The sequence below is a fragment of the Chelonia mydas genome, chromosome 13, assembly GCF_015237465.2.
Source record: "Chelonia mydas isolate rCheMyd1 chromosome 13, rCheMyd1.pri.v2, whole genome shotgun sequence".
Lineage (NCBI taxonomy): Eukaryota > Metazoa > Chordata > Testudines > Cheloniidae > Chelonia > Chelonia mydas.
Genome location: NC_051253.2, coordinates 29958258 through 29984169, shown reverse-complemented (window position 1 = coordinate 29984169; position 25912 = coordinate 29958258). Strand labels below are relative to the sequence as shown.

The 25912-nt window shown below is 48.2% G+C and overlaps 1 protein-coding gene across 9 annotated transcripts in view; it reads left to right on the top strand.

The window, feature by feature from the left end:
* CHD6 (chromodomain helicase DNA binding protein 6) overlaps positions 1-25912 on the top strand; it is a 178460-nt gene that overhangs the window by 44804 nt on the left and 107744 nt on the right. For 6 of the 9 annotated variants that reach the window (XM_043527369.1, XM_037915471.2, XM_037915469.2 and 3 more), the window contains exon 2: positions 14289-14344. The exons of 1 other annotated variant lie outside the window; for it this stretch is intronic. In XM_043527369.1, coding sequence (XP_043383304.1) covers positions 14312-14344 — 33 coding nt within the window. In that variant the 5' untranslated portion in view covers positions 14289-14311. Of the gene's footprint in view, positions 1-7214; positions 7474-14288; positions 14345-19547; positions 20029-25912 lie in introns of those variants that run through there. 2 more of the 9 variants (XM_043527368.1, XM_043527367.1) reach the window with 2 other exon arrangements.

Genomic DNA, 25912 nt, shown 5'->3' with positions numbered 1-25912 from the left:
TATCAAGTGATTGACAGAATGGATCCCAGGGTGGATAAAAACCAGTGCTTTTTAAAAATAACCAGGTCAGATTTTTTTAATTTAAATTGAATGTTTGTTTTTTTTAAATATATTTAAAATTTAAATTTGAAATTGACAATGTATGTTAAGACCTAAACATATTATCTATTAAAATATCAATTAAATAATAAACAATATTAAGCAGTACATGTTTGCTGCCAAGTTTTTAAACAAAGTCAACTTCCTGAACTGATGGAAGTCACTGGCTAAGCATCTGGAACCAGAGTGGTTTGAAGCTTTTCACAGCGGTAGACTTTTGCAGCTGCAGAGAGAATATTTTCTTCATTTCAGTTTATTCAGTTAGTTCAGTTCAATTACTGGTCTTGGCTGGCATTGCTCCCCTCATGATTAGGTATGAAGGTTGGGTTCTGGCCACATTACTGTGTCCAGCCAGCTATCAAGAAAGTTTATTTCACAGTTCCATCTCAAAGCCACACAAAAAATGCTAGCTAAAGTCAAGATGCCCCTTTTCTGAAATAGTTGAGTGTCTCAGATAGTTCATCAGGCCTTTCTAATATACCGTGGCAAGAGGTGGTATGGGACTGTATTTTTGGATCAATGGCACATTTCTGGGAATATAGACAACTCAGACCTGTGTTCCCTAGTCTCTCTGGTTGAGCTCTCACATTCCCCTTGGAACAACCCTTTGAACTGAAAAAGCCTTCCTTGTTACAACAGGATACGTTGTCACAGGTGGTTTAACTTACATCTTACTGTTGGGGCTTCTTGAACTCCCCGTCCTGCCTCTGGAGCTCAAGAACAAACTGCATCTGGTTATGGACTGTTCTCTTTGTCATCTTGAGGGTGAATGAATGCACTCTGGATGAGGCTGCCGTGATAGAGTGGCTGCGTCACTTACCTAACTGCTTTCATTGTTTGGTGCTGTCAGAAGCCATATGCCTGAAGAAGTTCAATGACCAGTTCATAAATTAAACTAGTTGGGAGTTGAAAAAGCAGGCAAGCTTGTTTTCCTCTTCTAATCTATCTATAAAAACTGAGTGTGAGAAGTTGAAATCTACTAGTTCTAACATCTTCAAGGACATGGTGACCAGAAACAAACCTTTCACAAAATACAGATAATACTACTGTTGTTTAATTAGTTTGAAATGCAAAACCTGTTAAACTTTTTTCTTGTGCACCTAGCACATTTAAGGTAGTTTTATTTAATAAAAATAAAGTAAAATGCTGTTTTTGTGTATTTTTAACTGAATTTGGATTTCTATTTAAATAAAGCTTTATACAAATCACAAGTAAAAAATTGAGCTGTTAAACAAGAAATGCATCATTCCCCATTTTCTGCCATCATAGAAAAATGTAAAAATTAAGAATCTGGATAAATGTAAGTTAAGCTATATACTTGGTTAAATAAATGTGTATGTCTTTAGTGTATCCTCCTGGTTAGCACAAAGAAGCACCAAATTTAGCACAAATGCTTTATTTAGTTGCAAATCACCATGTTTTAATGGTTACCAACCAATGGAAATTCAGCATTTCTTGAAGAAAATAAAAAGTTCAAATGTAAACATCATTTAAAATCAAGGTTTCTGCTTGCTGATTCTAAGTCATGCTTCAACTCTGATTTAAATACCTTTTGATTTTAAATCATCCCAACCTGGTGTGGCCCACTGACATGTGTAATTAATGACATAATGTGTAATTATCACACAGTTTTGAAATGATCAGGTTAGCAAACTGCTTAAGTGGCAGCACTGTAATTCTCCTTCTCCGCTGGGTATTTAACATGGGCCGCCAAAACTGCATGATGGTGTGTTAATGCAAAGATCATGTAGCAACAGCTCTACCTGAGCAAGTACCTGGGGAGGCTCCTGTCTCCAGAGTACAGAATCCTGGGGGTTTGGGGGTGATTATGTCAGAGGGGGAGGCCCAGTTAGTTGTAGATTTATTCAGGAGGCCAGGAATACCCTACAGCACCATTAAGAGAAAGAGCCTTATTGTCATTGTGGTCACCTCTAGGGCAGGCTTCCCCTGAGTTGCCCTGTTTAGCCCTCTGACTCTGTCCTGTCTCAGCTCTCCTTTGCTCTGCAAGGAAGAAGAGGGGGATTCAGACTCTACTCACTCCTGGGCCACTCTGCTGAGGCAGCTGGCCAGGATGTCAGTTAGTCCAGCTGTGGTGATGACTCATGGTGTGAGCCCATGTCTACTAGGGGCTGGACTAAGACCCATGCCTGCCCATCCCCACACTGCTATCTCATGGTGACTTTTATCTTGGTAATTGTCATATCTGAGTAGGAATGAAGCCCCATGCCCCCAGAAAACTCCACCTGGTACAAAACAAGTAGGCCATGTGCTTAGGAGCACAGGTGGCTGTATGTACATCATCTAGTCCTCTGCTGTGCACTGGGTCCCCCCAAAAAGAGTCCAGCTTAAGGCCTCTCTCCAGTTAGTCAAAGCCATCCATGGGCCTGGTCCTTGCTACCTGAGCGCTCACCTTTCTTCTGTCACCAGGGCCTCCAACTACAGCCATGTTCCGCTGGAGTAAGGAAGCTCCCAACCACCAGGGGAGGCTCTGGTGTGTGGGAGACAGAACTAATATGGGGGTTAGTCCTGCATCACGGCACTCAATGTGCTCAGAGCTAAATGCAAGAACTCCTTTTTGCACTTCGATTTTCCCTTGGTAAAGACTACACATGCATTCTCAGCATCTGTGTAGGCACGTACACACACAGAGGAAATGATGGAACTGTAGCCTGATAATGGTCTCACCAATATTGTAAACAGGTAACGTTCCCTCTCTGGTCCTGCTCCCTAATCTCCTGTGTATGTAGCCAAGGATCATATTATCCCTTTTGACTCTGGCATCGTACTGGGAGTTCATGTTCAGTTGGCTTCCACACTGACCCCCCGAGTCCTTTTTAGAGTTGCTGCTTTCCAGGATATGGTCCCCGTCCTATAAAGTACTCCTGGGGGAATTCTGCACCACTGTGTATGTGCATAATTAATGAGCTGTGAATATTTTTAATTATTTGCACAGAAAAAAGCTGCTGGAAAGTTGCTGCAGTTCTGCCTTTTGCTCACCAGAGAGCCCTATGGTGCTGGAACAGAGCAGCAGCTCCCAGCCAGCTAGGGAAGAGAGAGAGCCTGCCTTCTTCACAGCACCTGTTGAGCCAGATCAGGGGATATGGGGAGACAGCGTGGGGCTGCTGAGGAGGTCAGTCAGTGCCTCATAAGGGCTAGTGGGGGAGGACAGACTGGGGCAGGTGCTGAATAGGAGTGGAGGCGCAGGGCCACAGGGGGGAAGGAGGTGCAGGGCCAGAAGGGGTGCAGGGCCACATAGGGATGGTGTGGCTGAGTGGGGGCGCACAGACACATGGGGATGCGGGGAGTGAGTGTCTGAGTGGGGGTGGAGGGATACATGGGTATAGGAGCAGATGTACCTGACTGGGAGAGACTAGGGGTCAGCCAGCATCTGCCTGGGGGAAGCTCCCTAACAATCCCTCCCCAAACCCCAAAAATCCTGTTCCATACTTTCCCCACCCATTCCCAACAATCCTCCAAGTTGACACCCAGGCACCTTCCCAGCAATTACTTCCCTCTCCCTCAGCTCCTCCGTTAACCCTGACTCTCAAGCCTTTGCACTGCTTCTGAGGGGTGTGGGAAACATGGTTCTGTATTGTAGTTTAAATTAATTATTACTCAGAGTTCTGTGTTAATATGCCTAGTAAGGAATCTATTTGTCAAAAAACATTTCCTGAATCTTTTTTTGTTGTCTGTATTGTTACAGACATACTTGCTGACAGGTATTTTGAAATAAATGACCAAAAATAATTGAAACTGGTGTAATTATATTGTTATTTTGACAAATAAAATGCAGAATTTTGCAGAATTTGAAAATACTGTGTGCAGAATTTTTATTTTTTTGGCACAGAATTCCCTCAGGAGTACATAAAGGTGGCATTCACATTGTTGAAATTATATACCATATACTCTTTTTCCTTGGCTTATTTTGAGCCTATGTCTCTCCAGCACATCTCTCCATTTATCAAGATGCTCTTCTAGACTGTCTTTCTCCTCACTGAATAGAATATAATTTGCAGACAACATGTACAAAGGTGCCTCCTTCTGTATGTTCCTTGTGAGGGTATCCAAGATGAGGATAAACAAGAGAGGGCTCAGTGCTGATCCCTGACATACTCCCACCTTTATTCATAGTTCATCAATTTCACCACTAGAAGTTCTAACTACTACTGTTACTTCTACATATGTGCCTTGAACAAGTTCTGGTACCGTTTTCTCCCTCACGTACCATTAGATGACTTCTTTTGGAACTTGGTCAGTAAACACCATATGAATATATTTTTCTTTTTCCACTAGCTGCCTCCGTGCAAAAAGAACCTCTGTTGTTGGTCTTCCTGGCATAAAGCCACATTGATTTGCACTAATACTTCGCTTCTGGGGGCATGGCTGCACTTACAGATGTAGAGCACTTTGAGTTAAACCAGCCTTCGGAGAGTGCAGTAGGGAAAGCGCTGCAGTCTGTCCACACTGACAGCTTCAAGTGCACTGGTGTGGCCACATTTGGGCACTTGCAGCGGCATTGGGAGCTGTGCATTATGGGCAGCTATCCCAGCATGCAAGTGGCTGCGATGTGCTTTTCAAATGGGGGGGGTGGAGTGTGACAGGGAGTGTGTTGTGTGTATGTGGGGGGAGAGAGAGTGGGTTTTTGGGGGGCTGAGAGCATGTCAGCGTGCTGTCTTGTAAGTTCAGACAGCAGCAGATCCTTCCCCCCCCCCCCCCCCCAGCATTCCACACTAATGGTTGCTTTGTCTCGGAGCAGATAAGCAGTCGGCTGTCAGAATCGGAGCTTTCAACGGGCATTTCCGCATTCCTACAGCCAATTCCAAACAATGACAAGAGTGGCCACTTGACTTAAGGTGGTTATGGGACGCTTCCGGAGGCTGATCAGAGTGCTGTAAAGCAGCACCTCGTTCACACTGGCACCATGGTGCTCCAGCGAGGGGCGCAGCAAACGTTATTCCACTCGCCGAGGTGGAGTACCAGCAGCCCTGTAGCCGCGGAGTCAGAGCGCTCTGTGCCTTGCCAGTGTGGACGGGTAGTGCGCTAGTGTGCCCGGGGCTCCTTTATTGCGCTGTAACTCGCAAGTGTAGCCAAGCCCTGAGTCTCTTAGACCTTGTAAGCATCACAGTGCATGCAGTGTGTGTAGGTGGGAGGATATGGGCCAATCCCTCATCCATTTCTCCATATCTATGTGGGAATTAGCCGCAAGAGAATTCTCCTCACGGGATGATGATTTCCAGCCATTTGTGTGTAATCCATACATGTCTTTCCATTAGTTTTGGCAGCAAGTGGAAGGCTGAGCAGCCAGATGATTTTCTTGATTCTTATAGAGATATTTCTCCCTGCAAAAGGATTTCTTATCTGAGTATGGCTTTGGCTCACAGAATGGAGTGACACTCATACAAAAACTATTTAAGGAACAAGAACCTGCATGGTGACCATGTCTGAGCTTGCTCCATCTTGAGTGAGCTCTGAGGAGGACTGTCAGGGGAAGAGGTGGGAATGAGAAGGGGAAATAGGAAAGATTAGACCTTGGAATTGAATTGAATACCCATTTGGGTAAATGTTTACTGGGGGGAGAGGAGCTTTTTTGTCTTCTCTTCTCCCTGCTACCCCCAAACACTGAGATATTTTCTTTCGGGCTCACAGCATTAGCTAACCTGCTCTTAGAGACATAATAGTTTAAACATCCCAGGGAGCTTATATGTTATGTGTACAGCAAACTTCAATGCAATTGTTTTGTAAATTTAAAAAAATGGTGTTAAAAACAGCAATAACCAGTTATGCTTAACAACTGCAAAACCGCAAGGGCATACGGTATCTCTGTACAGAAACTGCAATCCCTCCACTCATTGCTAGACTGTTGCTACCTCTGTGGTGGAACATGGCAGCTGTTTAAAAGTGCACAGAGGTGCCACCCAGCATCTTAGAATGGGCTGTGAAGAAAAATACCATATCCTGTTGCAGCTGCAAAGACAACTTAGAGAGACAGGCTGCAATTGTCCTGGTGGAATTTGGCCAGGAAACCTGGGTGAATATTTTTCGTTCTTAAGATTTAGATCTACCCTGTTTGTTCAGTCTGCTCCAACTGAATGAGTTTGAGCGGGAGACACCCTGTAGTGACAGTTCTGCTGACATCCGATTGCAGGTGGGGCTTCCCTAAATGATTCCTTCACAGCACTTCCCCTCAGCTGCACAGGATCGTGATTTTGGTCCATTACCACTATTCCCAGCACCACTGGGCCGTCCTCCTCGAGTGTCCTTGTGGCTCACCAGGTAGCACTCTGAAGTCTCCTCCTGGGGCTTGGGCTCATACCTAGTGCTGACCCAGCCCAGTAGCACTGGGGAACTGCTGTGCTGTTAGGGGATTTGCCTTTGCTGATGAGAGGAGCTGAAGTTCTTTCTCTTCCATCTGGGTGTGCTGGTGGGTCTTGATGATCATGTGGTGCTCTTTCATGCAAACTCCTTCCCTTCCTAGCATGCTTTGCAGAAATTTGAATGCAGTAAGGAAATGACAGTGGAGCAGGAGGGGACGTTGAGGGACTTCGGCAGTGGGAAGAGAGGTAGTTGCAGCTCCGATCTGAAGTGAGCTGGATGAAGTAGGTGAGACCTGCAGAGATGAAGGCTCTGGCACCAGCAGCACCCAGCGCTTGTGGGTGACGGAGTGGAGACAGGTGCCAGATGAGTTGGTAGGGGAGCAGTGAGACAAGGGCAGTGAAGCAAAGCCAAGCCGGTATAATGTCCCTGGCCTTAAGGGCATGTAAATGCTGCAGGGGTTGCCTTCACAGTCACTGCACTGCTGTCTGCTAGCTCCTTGCTGCACACAGCACTCTGAAAAACCCTTCTCCTTTAACATCCTTGTCTTGTCTTCTAGCAGCTACTGAAGTTAAAAAGAGACTGAACAGAGGGCTAACGGAGAATGGGTGGGACCTCTGGACTGGTTGTTGAACCATGTATGACCCAGACTGGCATAGTTCTTGCACCAAAACCAAAAAGGCCTAAAGACTATCCCATTTAGTTTCTTAGTCGTCCACTGGACTGCTGGGTACTGATATGCTCAGACCTGACTAACCTGGCGGCTGGGGGTCTTGTAGCAATGCATCTGTGTTTACTTGCAGGGAGCGTTGCTGAAGTGCCACCTTGCAAGCAGATGCCTAGAAGAAGCAGATGGGTTCAGAGTCCTGCTTCCCTTGAAGCTCCTGAGCCTGCAGCGGAACTCCTGGAGGAACCTGCTTTGTGTGTTCTCGCTTCTAGGAGTCAAGCTGGGTCAAAACTTAGGGCTGGGGTACTCCTGAAGCCCTTACAGATTTACAAGGGGGCTCTCATACTTTGCTTTGGAGTGAGACAGTGAGAAGTTCTGCTAATGAAATGTGGAAGGTGATGCTAGCCTTCTCCTCTGTTCTGCACCATGAGGGATGGGGGAGGGGAGGGAGGATCCACGGGGACTGCCAATGTCCCATTTGTTCTTCTGTTCAAATTCATTCCACTGGTGCGAGATCTTGTAGTGAGCATCTCATCCTTTGCTCCCCCTGCAGGCTGTTCTATGCAGACACATGCCACATGCTGTTCCCAGAGCTGGAATTGGCTGGTGCAGCTGCACACAGATGTCTTGCTGCGATAAAGTCAGTGCACTACTAGCTGAATGTGTCAAACTGGCAGCTGCATTCATCTCGTTTCAGCCTCATTCCAGCCATGGCAAAAACTCTTTGTCCGTCAGAGGGATGCAGGGAACTTAACAAAGGGTGAAAACACCATTCTTCAGCTTCAGAGAAAGGTGAAGGGGAGCAAACTCCAAAAGTACAGTTCTGGGGCAATACAGCCTGATGGGACTGTGGATGAGAAGGGCTGCAGGTTGTAGAGCTGCAGCAGAGCTAGTAATTATATCCCACTTAATGATGGGAAAGAAATAGTTCAAGCCTCCTGCTGGAGCTGCTGCACTCTACCCAGACCAAAACACCATCCCCAGCTGTCTGAGGGTCCGGCGGTGACCCATGGGGGAGACATTGTGCTGACAGCACAATGTAGTCATCAGCTGTGAGATTTTGAGCTTGGGCTCCAGTTCCCTGGGTCTAGGAGCACCCAGATTTGCTCCCATACTGTGTACTGTAACAAGTGGATGTGCTGGCCCTTTAAGGTAGACTGACAATCAAGCACTGCTCTGTCCCTGCAGCAAGGCATGCTGGGACTTGTAATCTAGAGGGAAGTCTAGGAATTAGATGCTGGCAAGTAACGCTGGGAAATGGAACTGGGGATAAAACCTCTGAGCAGAGTGCCCTGGATGGAGCAGGAGCTGCTACTAGAGCTGTTCAAGTTGGAGACCACTAAAGAGGCTGGAGCTGTGGGTTTCTCCAGGCAAAGACTCAGTGGAAGAGCTGGAGAGGGGCTATGGAAGAAGGGAGGGTCAAGGACCCTGAGGAGGTGGGGGCTGTTTGGCAAGTGAGTCAGACAGAGAGAAGCCCAAAGGAAAAGCTGCTGGGTTTAGCTTTAGGGAAAGTGCAGTGGGACAGGACTGGATGCCCACTTCATGGTGTGGGGCCCCAGGGTGGAGCCCTCTGATAAGGGTGGGCAGGAGCTCCCTCCTGGCTTGGAGGGACCCTGCAGGAGGAGAAGCATTGGTGAAGTGACACAGACTCTGGAAGGGGAGTATGTCTGACTTTAGGAAAAGCTCAGTTTTCCAAAGATGAGAGGGGAATCATGCCACATCCACCTCACTGTACCCTGGCCTCACGCTGCCATGTGTTGGAAATAGTCATTCCTGTGCTGTGACTGGAAGAAACTGGGTGCCCTGTTGCTGCTGGGTGCCTGGGCAAAGCAAGACACAGCACCACCTGCACTGTGCGTCCAGTGCTGGAAGGAGACCAGGGGATGCTATTCAATCCAGTGTGTGTTATAGCTAGAATAGTACTATCAACCCTGAGCCTCTGGGTTTCACTGTCCACTGTGAGAGCTAATGGCTTGGAGAGCTCGTGATTGGTTACGTGCTGCTTTGTGGCATGGGGTGGATTGACACCAGTGCATTTCCTACCACGCACTCCATGGCTGTGGACCAAAGTTTTCACTTAAAAACAAACCAGAACCCAGACAGATTTCTAGCACTTCTGCTTACAAGGCTACACTCAAGATGGGATGTTCTTCTAAAAGCTCTGATCTAGGAATTATTTTGGAGGAGGTCTCTGACCTGTGTTAGATGGAAGTTCACACTCTGTGATCACAGTGGTCTTTTCTGGCCTTGGAATCCATGAATCTTCAAAAGCTTATCTGAGTGTGAACAGGTGCAGTGCTGTCTACAGGGAGCCTGAAAAAAACAGTTCATCGAATGGCAGTTAACTCTGGAACATAATGATGGCAAATTGAATGTCAGCTTTGTTGCTGATTGTGTTAGCAGACACATCCAGCTGCAGTGATGTGCTCATCTTGCAGCCCAAGATCCCTCCCACTGGGGACTCACACGTTCATGGGGAAGGGAGGCTTGCTTATAAGGCAGGGAGCACAGGTTAGTGAGTGCGCTAACCTGTCCAAAAGTGCAGTTAAAATCCTCTTCCCCAGATGTTGCATAGGATGCCTAGATCAGGTGTGGGCTCTGCTGGCATAGGGTTTGGCTCATGTTTGGGGTACATGCTGCCAGCTGGAGCCCTGTGCTTGCTGCCCTCCACAGCAATGGCTCGCTTTCCTGGGCTGTTTGAATAGTATGAATAGGGAATACCAGAGCATCCAGAGCATGGTTTAGCCCCCGAGAGGGAACATGGGCCCTGTTCATGCTGAGGTCTTAGTCATGCATAGAAGTTCAGACTAGTGGAAGGGTTCGGTTGCTTGGCAGCCACATGCTGCGTGGGGGCATTAGTGTTAATGCCGAAGTATGTAAGGGTTGGACTAGGCCAGTGCCCTGCAGCCAGCAGCGAAACGACTTGCAGGGCCCGTTGGCTTCCCATGTCCTTTGTAGAGAGGGAGGGGGAGGAGGATTGCCTCCCCACAGAGTGTATGTGGGACATGTCTGCACTCTCCATTGTGGGAGAAGACACCTGGGTGAGAAGAGGCTCAGGCTGCTCAGTGTCCCCAGCCTCAAGCACAGGGGCCTTTGCACATGGGAGAGGGTGCAGGGGAAACCTGTGGTGCTTGGATGCTCTTCATATCTGGAAAGCTGAGCCCCATTCTCCATCCCATTGAGAATTGGGGGTAGGAAGCAGGAAAACATGGGATGAGGAGATTGCCAGAATAACCAGGGGATGGGGAGAGACTGGGGAATGGAGATGGGGTAGGAAACACAATACAAGGGGAGGAGGAGAGAGCCAGGCGGGACAAGGACTGGCCTTAAAATAGGGGCCAAGACCACCTTCTCGACCACACCCCAGGGAGAGTTAAGCCCTGCCACTCCCTTAAATGGCTTTATGGCACCTCCTTTGTGAGGGAGGGGGAGCCGTTACCCTGGCTGCTCCCTTTCTCCAAAGCCAGGCTGGCTTAGTGGTGGTGATCTGAGGTGAGATTAACCCTGCTAGCTGTGCAGCAGGATTCTGGGCTAGTGGTGGTGCACTGGAATCTGGCTTCACCACTGGATCTGGGAGACTGAATTCCCAGCTCTAGCAGGGCGCATTGGGAAGGTGGCATTTCCCAATGAGATCTCACAGGCAGATGTATGGAAATAGACCAGCTCAGGCCTGTCCTACTGACACCCTGAACCCATCTCTTCACCAGCTGTGCCCAGGGCAGAGCTATTGCCACAGCTGTTTTTTCTCATTAGGGTGCCAGGAAATGAGAAGTAATGAGCCCCTTATCTCACATGGCTGGGGCAGGTAGCAGCAGAGAGCTCCTAGCATAGTGTGCCGTGTTAAGCTGCTGCTTGTCTCTGTGCTAGCCAGTCCGTAATGCCTGCGCCTGCACTGCTTGTCAGGTGGGAAGTTCTTGATCCTGGGGCTTTGTCAGGGACAGGTACTTAGCTGAGGAACGCAGAACCAGTTTGGGGTGAGAAACCTGAGACCATGAAGTAGCCCTTAGTGACTCCTGTGAATCTAGCAGCAAAACACCTCTGCCCAAAGCCTGTGCCAAGCCCTATACATGAGTCTGGGAAAGGGCTCTTCAGAAGGTGCCGCTCCTGGGAGTGGTGACATTGTACACGTTGACAATGGCTGGTGGATTCACATAGCACCTACTAGTCCTGCTCTTTCCCAGCCTTTTCCCCTGTGTGCTAGGCTTCAGGGAGCTCCCGTTAAGCTGAGCTCTGTGGTGCATAGGGCTGTAACCCTGTGCTCGGTGGGTTCCACAAATCCTGCCTCCTCTTGCGAAGTGGAACTGTGCTGGCCTCCCCACATCCAGGAGGCTGGCGGGACCAGGACGTGTCCTGGAGCATGTTGCAGGAGGAGGAGTTGGACCTGGCTAGCTGACACTGTCGAGCAGTGTTGCTGCCCAGCCCTCTACATTGGTGACAGTTGTTCACTCAGAGCTTTCACAGACGGTTTCTGAGCCCTCTCTCTTTTGCACCTGCCCCCTGTTTTGGTGTGTTCCAGCACGTGAACTGGACACTTCTCCACGCGGATCTGCTCTGCACCATGAGGAGCAGAGGAGGGGCCTTGCTACATCCCTGCACTGGTGATGCAAATGCTGGGGTGGAGAGTCCCTACTCTGCTGGCAGCCAAGTGCCAGGCTGAGGGGGACTGCTGGCCAGTGCTGCAGGAGGAACAAACACTGGCTTTCTGTTAGGCTGCTAGACTTTGATTTTTTCCCCCCTTATTGGCAGCTGCATGAACCATTTCCTTCTCCTTAGTATCAAGTTCCCTCAACCACTCCTCCGCCTAAGGCATTGACCCTGGAGGTGTATTGATCTCTGCGAGGAATGGGGATAGGGCTGACTAGGCAGTGCCCAATAGGGAGATAACTGATTTCTTTGGGGTGGGGGGCTTTGGGAACCTTGTGCAGCCTGTAGCCAATAATCCCTTTTCTGCAGTCTTATGGATGTGGGGCTTCCAAGGCAGCAAAATGTGTCCACTGGGGGAGGGCCCTGTCCGTACGTGTCCTTGTATCTATGTGTCTGCCGCTTGTCTTTGAGTTTTGTCTCTTGTTTTGCAGATGAATCTCTGAGACCAAAAATATTTTAGAAAGTTCCATCTGTTTCAATCTGTTAATAAGTTTTGTCAGTTTGTTTATGTTCGTTCTATGCTGTGGGAGTGTCGGGGTAGGAAGGACAGGCAGATGCAGGGGTGACCAGGGACTACCTGGGCTTTTCCTGGGGCTGAATGCCCTTGGCAGGGGAGTGGCTGGTGGGATGATGGAACCAGCATTCTGAGCTGTCACAGAAGGGGGAGCAGGAGTAACAGCTACATCAGCGCTTGCTGTCTGTGCTGGTGCTACGCTACGGGGGAGGGTATGGAGCTTAGCGGTGCTCAGAGCAAGTACAATCACTTAAAGGCGTGGTGCAAACATTTGTGCACAGCTGTGGGCACTTTGTGGATGGGAGATGTGTTACTGGTGTGTTAGGAGGTTGCTTTGGGGCTGGCAAGGCCAAAATGCTCTAGAGTAGAGAAGGAGAGAGCTGGTAGCAATCCCTATATTCAGGTTGTCTAACATTTTTCATTTTAAAGGATTATTGCAACCTTTTCTTTGAGAAATGTTTGTCTCATTATTGTTTACAGCTGACATTTGATGTTTAGCAGGGGAAAGGACCTCAGGCCACAGAAGTGTCTGTTCTTTGGGCTTATCTACATGGGGAAATTTGCCGGGATAATTAATTATACCACTCCAGTTATGCTGGTATAACTCTTATTCCAGAACAAGAAGAGCAATATAATTATACCAGTAATTATGCTGGTAATTTTCCCCATGTAGAACAGACCCAAATCCCATGAAATTCTGTTAATCTTTTGCTGAGATGTAAACTGTTACAAACAGCTGTTTCCGTTCTGTGGTGCTGTTCTTCTGGGGAGAGTCGCCAGAATCACTGAACACAGGAACCTTCTATGGCTGACCCCATGCTGCCACCACATCATCAGCAGCAGCAAACACATCGCTGGAAATGTCTGAGAGCTGTCTGAGCAGCAGGGTGGAAGGGTGGGCTGGGCTTACTCCCCTGGACCTGTCAATGGCCCCAGTGTACCATCCCCCTCCTCTGGGGTCATCACATCAGACTGGGCCTCACTCCCCACAATTCCCCCCTCTAGCATAATAGATTTCCCTTGCCACCAGCTAGCATGGGTCACAGTCTATGCTGCAATGCTTAAGGTTCAGGATTTGAATATTTTTTTCCAAAATAAATGCTTCACTTCTCCTAACTCAGCATCTGGCATCCAGCGCCCATGATCGTGGCTGCCCATTGCTGATGGGTTGCCCTTCAGTGACAAAATTGTGTGTGTGTTTGTGCACGTGTGCGTGCATGAGGGGAGGAACAGGTAAGCACTGTTTAATAAGGAAACAGTTTCAAGCCCAGGTTTCCAAAGGGTGGTTACAAACACACACACCAGAATGAAGGAGATGAAGGGCTGTCGAAACAATGAGGGGGAAGAGCTTTCTTCTTGGTTTATAACTAGTGCTTGCCCTCTCTGATTCTTTCCCTTTTGCTTTTCGCATTTGGCAGGGTTTTTAATTGTTCTTCCTGTCCAATGAAGTTGGTGTGGATGACACCTGCCTCTGGTTCACGCTGTGCACTGAGCTCTATGGTAACTGAGAAGGTGTCTGTGTTAACTTGCCTTCTCTCTGCTGGCTTTGAGCATCTGAGCAGAAGGCCTGCTTGACACACAGCACTGCCCTGCTTTCACTGGAAGTGTGATTTTAAGCTGATTTAGTTAAACTGTTGCCAGTCTGTATGTGGACATTCATGTCTGCTTAGCTTGTTTCGGTAAATTTACAGGCACAAACTGAAATGCTGTAACCAGCATCAAACCCATAGCCTTGTTTGCACCATTTAACTCAAATAGGTTTGACTGTACAATGTGTGTGTGTGCGGGCAAGGCCTAAAGCTCTGTGTTTTGTCAAGGTCTGGCAAACTGTGACGATTATGTCTGAGACAAGTTAGTGGATTCCTGTTTATCAGGAGATGTCGACTGTAGATACTGTTCCTCATCCCTGCTAACAATATTCCAGCATGGCTGATGTTTGTCCTGCCCGTTTCACTGGGGTTCACGCAGTCAGTCGGGGGCATTACGGTGAAAGGCTTCCAGCACTGATGCTACACTGATCTTTACTATGAGTGTTTGTGTTGTGTTTTGCAGAAGTAACATTCATCCTCAAGTTGATGATAATGAAAATACAGAAGAAAGAAAAGCAGGTTTGTGATCCCCTCTCCTTCACCTAAATCAGTCTGTCAGGCTTCAGTGCCTTGTCATGTGTGAGAGTGGTGGCTGCAGCAAGCTGACCTACAGCCTGTGTTTGTTGTGTGGCCAAGGGGTGTACGTGCATTTCCAGCTTTCAGCCCCTCTTGTCAGGGCCACAGAACTGTGCTTTGCAATGTAACTGGGGCTTGGGACACATAAATCTCTGCTTGGGGCAAGGGCAGAGAGTGGGATTTATTTTCCATTTAATAAACAAGACACACTTAATTGTTTGTGTGAGCCTGGGTAGTGAAGCTTCTACCATTCCAGCTTGTCTGGCTCCACAACCACTGTGATTTAGAAAAAATGGTCAAGTTGTTACAATAAGTGCTGCTAAATAACCATCCCAGCTAAAGCTGGAAGCAGAGAGGGGTTGGGGCAGGGGGAGGGGAGGCCTGCAGTGCCAGCTCAGGAACCCTGCCCGGTTCAGAAATAATCCTGGCCCACCAAGCCTCTGACCCTTGACTCTGACATGCTGCATCTGGTACTACGATACAAACTGAATAAATAAATCTGCTACTGGAGGAGATTTATGAGCCACTGGTCATTGTCTCTGCTGTTTGCACAGGGAGAAGCTGCCCCTGGGCTCTGTGATAAAGGGACAGAACCTGTTCAATATATGGAGACTCTGCCTCCAGGGTGAAAGGTGTTTGTAGGGTATAAAACAAGCCAGTCTGCCCTTCACAGATTTGTGTCCATGCTGCTTTTAATGGGAAACCATTAAAGTGAGCATCTAACAATGGGATAAATCTCTCAAAGGGAGTGGGAGCCTCTTTCAGCCTACTCTGAAGCAAACCCCCAGGGCAGCAGCTAACCCCTTTTAGGGGTCTGGCCTTATCAACAAAGAAATGAATAATAACAAAGTTCAGTTCAAGCCACCTCCTCTGGCTTTACTGCTCCTAATGCTCTTCTCTCAGGACTGCTCAGCCCACACACTAGATCCGCTCTCTCTCCAGGTAGCCACTGCCAGCCCCCTTGTACCATGCATCCTTCTGTAAGAATCACATCCATCCTGGATGATTTGATTCTTACAAGCGGAATATTTTAGTTAGTATAGGAATGATTTTGTCCCAGTGGTTTTGATCATGGTATGTTGTTGATTCTTATATCAATGATTTTTATAAATGAAGTGCACTGTATCTGGCTTGGATAGTGAACCACCCACCCCATGGAGTCAGCGAAGCCCACTCAGCCCTTTCCCAGCAGAGTGCATGCTACCAGCAAGATTTAATATGTACCAAGGGAAGGGAGCCTGGTAAAAATTCTTCCTCATTAGCAGCCTTTTCCCAGCTGTGGTTATCGCGCAGATTGCTGGCGGGTGTTCCCTTGAAAGTGGCATCAGATGGGATTCCTGTCATGATGAGTCCTGAACCACCAGAGCAAAGGCAAAGAGACATTGGGCCAGGTTCTGACCTTACTTATCCTGGTGTAATTCCACAGCAACTTACCTCAGAATCTTCTCATTTGAGAGCTGCCCATTGCCACTCTTGGACCTGTGCTCTCTCTGCTTTGGAGTGGGCTCTCTGTTATTGTACCAGAGAAATGAGACATTTCTAGTGTCTGTCCTGGAAAATCACAGCAGTAGGGTGCCCTTCCCACAGCCCTACCTGCTTTCCTGCTTCCAGACACTGCTCCCGAACATGCATGGAGGTAGAATGGAGAGCAGCTGGCAGCTTCGCTTCTGTGTGAGGTAGGGGTGTAGTGCAGACCAGGACAAACGAAAGTGTTGCAGGAGCTGGTGCTGCAAGAGGGAGTGGGGGAGCCAGTGGGGCTTCCTCCAGAGTGACGTGAATCTCATGCAGCTTCCATTCCTGTGGGTGAGGCTGGTATAACACCCTAGTGTTGGAAAGCACCTCTTTCCCCCCCAGTGCATCTGTGCCTTAGCTAGGAAAGAGCAGTCAAGAGAATGAGGATGGATGGTGTAGTGTGTGGTCAGCAGCCCCTGCTATGTCCCTGTGTGTGACACTGGGTAGCACAGAGTTTGAGGCCAGAAGAGAGCACCAGATCATCTAGTCCAGCTGTTCTCAAACTGTGGGTCGGGACCCCAAATTGGGTCGGGACCCTGTTTTAATGGGGTCACCAGGGCTGCCGTTAGTCTTGCTGGGGTCCGGGGCCAAAGCTGAAGCTCAAGGCAGAATGTTGAGGCTCAGATGTGTTGCAGGCTCTGAGGTGAGGGGATGCTGCTCTCTCTCTTTGGAGATGGATTCGCTAACTGCTTGCTTCCTTTGGAAATCCCATCCCAAATTACCTTGCTGGCCAGTGCATTTGAAAAGCCTGGTGTGCTGTTAACACTATCAGTTGTTGACTGCAAGGCCTGACATAGCATTCTAAGGTCTTTCTTAGTCATCTGGATCTCTTGGTATAGGATTCTTTTCTCCTTGGGGAGTCAGGTTTTGCCATCTTGCTGCGTTTGCCTGCTGTGGTTGGGGCTAGGAATGCCAGGCCTTGCACACAGACCTGTCCTCACTATTTATATTACTAAGTGGTCTGATATCCGTGGATCGTTCGTGCTGCTAAGGGCTGTGTTTGCATCTCCTTCCTTCCCTGTTAATGCATGAGAAATGAGGATTTGTCAGCTGCTGTGAGCAACCTTTGAAATTGGTCACCTTTCCATGTGATTTGCGGGGCTCCCAACCTGGAGGCCCATGTCCTGGTGGGGTGAGGGTTTAGAATCTGATTTATGCATGTTACTGCTCTGGGGGTGGGGAACAGATTTATTTGCTGGGTTTAAGGCTCCAGGCGCTAGTTTGCCCTCCCTCTCCTCATAGTTTCTTCATGGGAAGGGCACATGGAAGTCTGTGCTCTGCTCTCCCTTGGGCATCAAGTGGCTCCCTCTACCGCTGGCTTTCTTTTTGCCAAGCCCTGACTTATTGAATAACGTGAGAACTGTAGAGATAAAACAAATTGAGTTATTCCACAGAGCCTGCAAATTTCCTTATCATATAGATATGGAAATAACTAGACTCGTCACCTATATTAGGAGCCTGCGCTCAAGCGCATCCGAATTTTCAGAGCTCTAAGTAACTACTTGTCCCATCATAAGGAGAAGCAATGGGAAGGGGAGAGGTTTCTTAGCTTCTGCTTTACTCTGAGGGTTTCACTCCATGTCTCAGAAATGGAGATGCCAAAGCTGTGTATTGCCCCCTGGGTGGTGCCATCTGATGGATCTGGTGGGTGCTCTATAGTGGGTAACTTGTCCAGGACAAGCAGATATAAGGATACTGTGATGTATGCCTTTATGCAGTGAGAACCATGAAGGGAACACAACAGGTATCTCAGGGTCGTTCTTCAAGTGATGGTCCCGATGTGTATGCCACACGTGCCTACACATATGTGCATGATGTGCCTAGGTCTGGAGATTTTTAGAAAGCAGTGGTCACTGGTCTGCACCTGCTCAATGGAAGGGAGCACAAAAGTCTCTTTTTAAGGGCCCCAAAAAGGTGATGGGTGGAATAATTCATCTTCTCATTATTTTTTCCCGCCAATTAGGCCTAATTTCCAAATTTTGTAATTTCCTAATTTTTGGTCCATTGATTTTCAGTCCTCTGCTACTCTTGTTTACCAGTCATAATCTTAACACAGTCCTTGAATGGTGTCAGTAGCCCCTTTCTGTTTAAATTAATTCAGTCTGTCTGTCGCCTCACATTTTAAACAGTTTTATATAACAGATTATTGTGACAATTCATGACAATATTTTTTACAGTTGAGCTCGCAGGGTAAATTTGTAGGCCCAGTTATTACGATAGATCTGTTTTCCCTGTAAGCTGCGCACTTGGGCGGCCTTGCAGGAGAGATTCAAGTGCCGCCCAGCTGATTAGGAGAGCAGGCACAGCCTGCAGCATGTGTTCAGGTGCCCCTTCTCCCACTCCTCCCACGTTGCTCCCTCCTGCAGTTGCTCCTGGGAGCTGGGACCCTCCTGCTGGCTGTGCAGAGCGGGAGAGGGGGAAAGGAGGAGCGTGCTGATGTCAGGGTGTTCCCATCCCCCGGCCCCTGTACCCCATCTCTGCAGAGCAGGGCAGAGGGGACAGCCTGGCTCAGGAGGACTGTCTGAATGGTGAGTGGCTGAGTGCCTTTCTTAAAGAGACAGTGCACTGTTTCTGAGATTTCCCCAGCAGCCAGCTCACACAGTCTCTCTCTCTATCTCCCCCTCCCCCTGTCCATGTACCCCATCTCTGCAGAGCTGGGGAGGGGAGACGACAGGGCTCAGGACAGAGCGGGTGAGCTTTCTGTGAGTGTCTTAAAGAGACAGCGCACAGCTTTCCCCAGCAGCCAATCCTGGCTGGAGTAATTATTCCTATGGTAACTTTTAAAAAATATATATTATATCTAGGTTTTTTGTTTCTACTGGTGGCTCACATAGGCACATACCTCGGTGCACATAACAAAATTTATTCCGCACGTGGATGGAAAAAAATAGAGGGAACATTGCAACAGACCCCAGGGACATGGGCTAGACCCTGTTGTTGAAGTTTCCCTCTGCTGAGTGTTGGCTGATCATAACAAATCCCATAACCCAGCCTCATGGTCCATCCCAGCCTTGATCCCTTGCCTGTTCCTGTTAGAGTTGTTAACTAACACATGATACCATAGGTAACCCCTAAACATTGCTAGAGTCTCTGCATTCAAAGAGGCCCTACATATATCTGTGGTGCTTAGCTGGATACCAAGGTGATGGGCACCTTTGAAATACCATTGGCAGATGGGTGAGGTCTCCATTCACAGATTCTCTAGATTTGAGGGCACTGGGTCTGCCCCAGAACGTGGGCTGCAGCTTTTCTCCCCTCAGTTTGCTCACTGCTCTCTTCAGGCCCCCGTCTCTGTCCTGCCAAACACATTGTAGTGATAAAGACACAAGCACTTCATGTTCCCCTGTGCGTAGAGCTGGGTAAAGGATGCACAGTTCTGTCCTCCTAGCAGCTCCTGTGTGGTGAGACAAGCCCTTCTGTCTGTGAGAGCTGCCTTGTCCAGACTCCCTGCGATGAGGCCTTGATCTTGGCTGGAACCTCTAGGGATCACTCATAAGAACCTAGGAACAGCCATACTGGGTCAGACTAATGGTCCATCTAACCTAGTGTCCTGTCTTCCAACAGTGGCCAGTGCCGGATGCTTCAGAGAGAATGAACAGAACAGGCAATCATCGAGTGATCCATCCCCCGTCGTCCACTCCCAGCTTCTGCCAGTCAGAGGCTAGGGACACCCAGAGCATGGAGTTACATCCCTGACCATCTTGGCCAATAGCCATTGATGGACCTATCCTCCATGAACTCATCTCATTCTTTTTTCAGCTCCCCAGGGTACCCTTTGCTAATGACTGGTGGTGCCTGCCTGTCTCCAGACTCCCAATCACTGGAGTTCTCCATCTCCTCATGCTCAGTTTGCAAGATATACTGGTCCATTTTTGTGGCAGCAGGTTCCATCTGCCATTCCCTTCTGGTGTCACTTCCATGCTGCTGTCTGAACACAGGGCTTCCTTGAGTATCGTATTGCATTCAGCCTGAGGTTAAGGAAGAAGCCTTTGTGTGAGCACTCACTGCTGAAGGAGTCCAGAGGCACAGGTCTCAGTGGTGCAGTGCTGGGGCTGGGACCTGCAGGCCTCACAATGCAAGGAGCTGAGAGGAGTGGGACAAGCTGGGATTCAGAGGTAGCTGTTTGTACATTAGTAAAGACAGTTTTATTTCTGGAGCTAAAACCTAAGGAGACAATTTCATCCCTGGTGTAACTCTATTGGAGCAATTGCTTCATAGCTTCTTATATTGTGAAGGAGTTCAGAGACCTGTACAATGACAGAGAATGTACAGGGGACTCCTCTCTGGTAACAGCAGTGTATCCATCTCTGGGTGGGAATGGTATTTGTTTCACATGGCTCAGCAATGTAAGGCTGCAGGGGGCTGGGACAGGAAGTGAAGACGAGAGTCCAGTTGTAACTGAAGGGGGAAGGAAGGGAACTGCGATGCGGTTAGTCAGGTGTGACTCCTTCCAGCACAGAGCTCCTTTGGGAGATGGATGCGTTATGATTACAGCTGGTCAGAAAACATTTGTCAAAATGGGTTTCTGTCAGCAAATGCTGTTTTTAACTAAGCTGAATTTTTTTGTTTTAGAAAAATTTTGAAATGTCATTTCAAACTGAAATTTTCATTTTGAAATTTATTTTATATTGTATTTTAGTTTTACATTACTGTTGTTTTTACATTATTCCATGACATGCCAGTAGTAATAGCATATAATATGATGTCATTGTGACAACTTGACATGGTATGACATCATATTATCTACTGCTCCTGGGATGGAATAGTACAAAGATAATAGTAATTTTAAAAATGCCAGAAAAATACATTTTGAAATGATTGAGGAGGGAAATTTGTTTTTCAGGAAAATTTGAAAATACTTGTTTTCACAGTGATTTGGAACAAATTTTTTTTTGAAATGTCGTTATTTTCCCTGAAATGGAAATTCTGCATTTCAACCAGCTGTAATTATAATAGTCGATAATTACATGATCACATGCTATTTTTTCACAGGAACCCTTCCTCATTCAGTGCACAGGATTGACAATACTCACTGAATGAGCAGCTGTTCAATATTTTGGTTTCTTCTCATTCTTCAGTGGGCAGCCCTAGGCCTCATGTACTGCACTCTATTCAAACCTTGCTCTGAAGGCAGAATTATGTATTTCCACATGGGCTTTTTTTGTGGCACTCTTCACTGTAGCACCTGTTTCAGAATGACCCTGTGAGGTTTGGAGGTATTATCCCTCTTTTACAGTTGGGAAACTGAGGCACAGCGAGATTAAGTCCAAAGTTTCCATTGATTTTGGGTGCCTAATTTGACATGCCTTCGTAACAGTCTGTAGCAGTTTATACATTCAGAGCACAGCTCCCACTGACTTCTGTTGCAGCTGTGAGTGCTCAGTGCTGGACCTGCTGGGAGGACAATTACGTTTCATGGGAACTTTCAAGGTTTTAACATTTGTTTTTGTTCTTCAGTGGAACGAAAACAAAACCTTTTGAACATTTTTGCAGGAAATGTCTTCATGCTTGCCAGGACCATGGGAAAGCCATGTTCAAGTCCCTGTGCTGTCTGATTCAGAGCAGTAGGACATCTCAGGCCACTCCAAATCAGACAGAGCTGAGATTTTAATGTGGGTTTCCCACATCCCAGACCAATACAATCCTCACCCAGCTATAGAGTTTGTCTTTCGTGCCTCACCACAGGCCCAGGAGTCTTCCCAATGAATATTTTTTTGGAAACTGATATGTCTCTGCCAAACAATTCAACTCTGACCAAATAGCATATTTCACTGAGATGACTGTTCTGACTACCTTTACTCAGCACTTCTGTAAATGAGAACGTATAGCTCCAAGTCAGGCACCCAGAAAATGAAAATCACACAATTAGTGACCCCCTGTATAGAGTTGGGGTTAAGTGAATTGACTGACATCCCACAGGAACTCTGTGGCAGGGGCAGGAATAGAATCCAGTTCTCCAGGGCAGCATTTAACTCTCTTAACCATGAGACCATCCTTTCCCTTCCTGCAATCACCTGCCCATGCCGTACAGACCTTCTAACTTCTGCAACAATTGAGGCAGGGGTTCCACAGATAATAGCCTTCTTCTCTACCCAGCCCTGATTAATCCCCAGACAAGGTCCAGCTTATGCATTGAATGAGATCGGGGTACTGTGGAAAAAAATAGTATGTGATCATGTAATGGAAGACAGTATCACAATACATATGCACAAAGGGGTCTGAATGGAAGTTGCACAGGCAACCTTAATACTGGCATTTCCTGACATTTGTGTGATTGACTTTGCAATCTTAATAATGTTCTTTTAATGTAGTTTTCTGTATGTAATTTCCTGGGTTTTTAGAAAAGCAAACTGAAAAACAGAAATTCCCTCACATGGTATATTGGCACCCCACGGGTCATTAGCAGGGTTGGGACCTTTAGATCCATCACACAGATCTCTGTCACTCAAGCTAAGGGAGTAACAGACAGCAAAGCAGGCTGCTGTGCTCTGTGTGGGCCAGCACTGGAGGGGGCTAAAACACACACTTTGCCAGAGGGTATCACAGACATTTGCTGACAGTGGAATATTGAGTTTCAGAGTCTTCGTTTCCATTCCAGCCTTTGGATGGGAGTGTTCTCTAGGGGTTGCAGACTTTTCTGCCCTGTCCCTGTCCCTGTCTTGTCTCCTCCACACACCTGAGTTCTCATCCCTTTCTCCTTGCCTACAAAGTTCCAGACTCCCTTGGTCTTCTCATCCCCGTCCCAGTCTTCTTGCCTGGCAAGTCCTAATCTTACCCATCTAGCCTCCCAGTCTCCCCCACTCTCTTTGTTTTCCCTTTGAAAGTTTTATCGCGGAAATAAATGTTAGCCAGTGTTGGAGTTGCACCAAGTTTGTGTGTGATTAGGGGTGCCAGGTTGTGGTGCTGCCTAGCTGTGACTTGCACAAGTTGTGTTATTCCACTGGCAATAAAGACTATGCCTCTGAGGCAGGTGGGTTATAATGGCCTGTTGCCACCTGGGACCATGGGCTGGAGCCTGTCTGCACCAAGCTCTCCAGTGGGTTGATGCAGGTTTTCACCTTCTCTCAATCGCTATTCAGCTGTCCGACCGTTATGTTGGCATGGCAGAGGGTGATGCTGCCAAGCAGGCGCTCTGGGCCATCAAGGATACAGGCAAGGCCTTCCCTCTTTTTGGGAGCATGGGGCTGAGTGGAGGCTGGCTTGTGCTTTAACAGTATTTACAAGGGGGTAGGAGTTTAAATGCAGCTTTTGGTGTTTTAGCCAATGCAGCATTGACTTGCTGTGCCATGCTGCAGGAGCTGCTGCTGACAGGTTGCCTCACACAGCATCACTAGTATGGGCTTGTTCCTGGGGCTGGGGCTGATATGAAATTGTCAAACTAATTTAGTAATTGTCGCAACATGTCATGTGCAATGTGAATTCAGCTGTACTTGGCACAGTTCCCAGTCTGGGCCAGGAGCAAAAGACATGGCAAAGCCAGCACACTCAGCTGCAGGCCCCCACGTTGCTTGTGAAACAAAGGAGCTCAAGGCTCAGCATGGTGATACAGGTGCATGTCTTGGGACTCCATGAGTAGGGAGAAGCCAGAGTGTCACAGCCCAAGTTGGGCTGGTACCAGAAGAGTCTGATTTTTTTGTGGTTTAAGGGTTTGTGGTTTTGGTGTGCACCGACAGCAGCACATGCGGGTCCAGGGGTGTGTGGCAGCCTGTGTAACTCTGCCATGCACCAGGATAATTTAAAGATGAGCTGTATAGTGATTCCGCTGGCTGGGTTATCTGCAGGGATTGAACCCTTGACATCTGGATCTAAATGCGTGCGTATCTGCCACCTGAACAAAAGGAGGTTTATAAACCATTCCATGTAATCTGACCGCTAGAGGGAGATGGGAGAGCTGCACTGTCTCAGCCTCCAAGGCACAAATGGCTATAAGCTCTGGAAGAATGAAGCCTCTAGTTTGGTCTGCTTGGTTACTAGCTGCATCTGACACCTGCCTCTGTTGCTGTGCAGAGGACTGGCTTTACCATGGCGCTCACAGCATGGGCATGGGACGGGCACTACCATCATGAGGGGTCCTAAGCTTGTTGTGTTTAGGGCCTGTGGTCCAAATTTATCCTGGCTGTAACCCCATTGGCTTCCATAAGGTGTCCCCCAGGGCCAACTCTGAGCCTGTGGTTTTGTCATTGATGTGGGAGGCTGAGGATGATATCTGATGGGGCTGTTTTTTCGAAGGACTGTCCTGTCTGAGGGAAGAGAGCGTAGTGGAATATCACTGTGAGCTGCTTTCGTAATGCTACGAGCAAGTGTTGTCCATGAGGAGCTTCCTGTCAGCTGTGCATCCTGTCTACTTTGCATCCAGCTCATCCTGCTGGCATAGCTCTGCACCCTGGGCCCTGCCCTGGGGCTGAGAACACTTGCCAGAGATCAAGTTCTATGGAGATGGGCTTTCACCTAGTTGCTGGCAGATCTTATTTTTCACAGTCTAGCTCTGGCTGAGGATATTGTCTTTTCCTGATACAGAGGGATTGCAGAGAGAACACACGAATGGGAAAGCCCTCCCTTCCCCCCTCCCCCCCGGGCTCCACTGGAGCTGGGATTCTTCCTCAATCCTTGCTACATAACACAGCTTTGTGCTGAGTGATTGACTCCGCTTCATAGTTTGTGAAATGCTTTGGGATGAAGGTGTGAAGTAAATGTAAGTTATTAATCAAATCCCCCACACAATCCAGGGAACTCACTGCCACAAGAGATGCCTGAGGCTGAGAGACTGGGGGATTCAAAAAAGGAATCACTATTTGTATGGAGAATGGAAACATCTCCAGTTACATCAGTGTTCCCGTATCAAAACTACATTGAGGTGGAGATAAGGTTGAAAGCACATGTTGGCAGTTTAGGGTAAAAATGTTACATGGATTTTGTAATTATCCAAAACCAAATGTTGTAAACTCAGAAAATTCAGAGTCAAGGTTAAACTTTAAAAGCAATCCAAACATGTTAGGTTAAGGCAGGGGTGGGCAAACTTGTTGACCCGAGGGCCACATCTGGGTAAGGAAATTGTATGGCGGGCCATGAATACTCATGAAATTAGGAGTTGGGGTGTAGGAGAGGGTGAGGGCTCCGGCTGGGGGTGTGGACTCTGGGGTGGGGCCAGAAATGTGGAGTTCAGGGTGCTGGGAGGAGGCTCCGGGTTGGGGCAGGAGGTTGGGGTGTGGCTCTGGCGGGGTGTGCGGACTCTGGGTGGGGCTGGGGATGAAGGGTTGGGGGTGCAGGAGAGTGCTCTGGGCTGGGACTGAGGGGTTTGGAGGGTGGGAGGGGGATCAGGGCTGGGGCAGGGGGTTGGGGCACGGGAGGGGGTCAGTGGTGTGGACTCCGGGCGGCGCTTACCTTAAGCAGCTCCCAGAAGCAGCGGCATGTCCCCCTGCCGGCTCCTACGTGGAGGCGTGGCCAGGCAGCTCTGCGCGCTGCCCCGTCTGCAGGTGCTGCCCTTGCAGCTCCCATTGGCTGCAGTTCCCTGCCTGTGGGAGCTGCGGAGTAAGTGCTTGGGGCGGAGGCAGCATTCGGAGCTCCCTGGCTGCCCCTATGTGTAGGATCCGGAGGTGGGACATGCCGCAGCTTCTAGGAGCCACATGGAGCAGGCCTGACCCCTCTCCCTGGCTGGAGCACCAGAGCTGGGAAAGCCCTGGACCCTACTCCCCAGCAGGAGCTTGAGGGCCAGATTAAAACGTCTGAAGGGACGGATGCGGCCCCCAGGCAGTAGTTTGCCCACCCCTGGGTTAAGGAAATGCACAGTTAGGGCAACTCAGCCTCACCTCTGCCCTCTAGTGATGCCATGCAGTTATCTTTGATTGATCCCTAGGAGTGTTTGTAATCCCAGATTAGAATAATTGGATCTTTAAAGACATAGTAGATTATTTTTATGCCTTTTTTCTCCTGGTGGTGCTACTGTGCAGGACAAGATTTTCTGCACCAGCCTCCACTAAAGGATAAATTTTCAGTTATGAA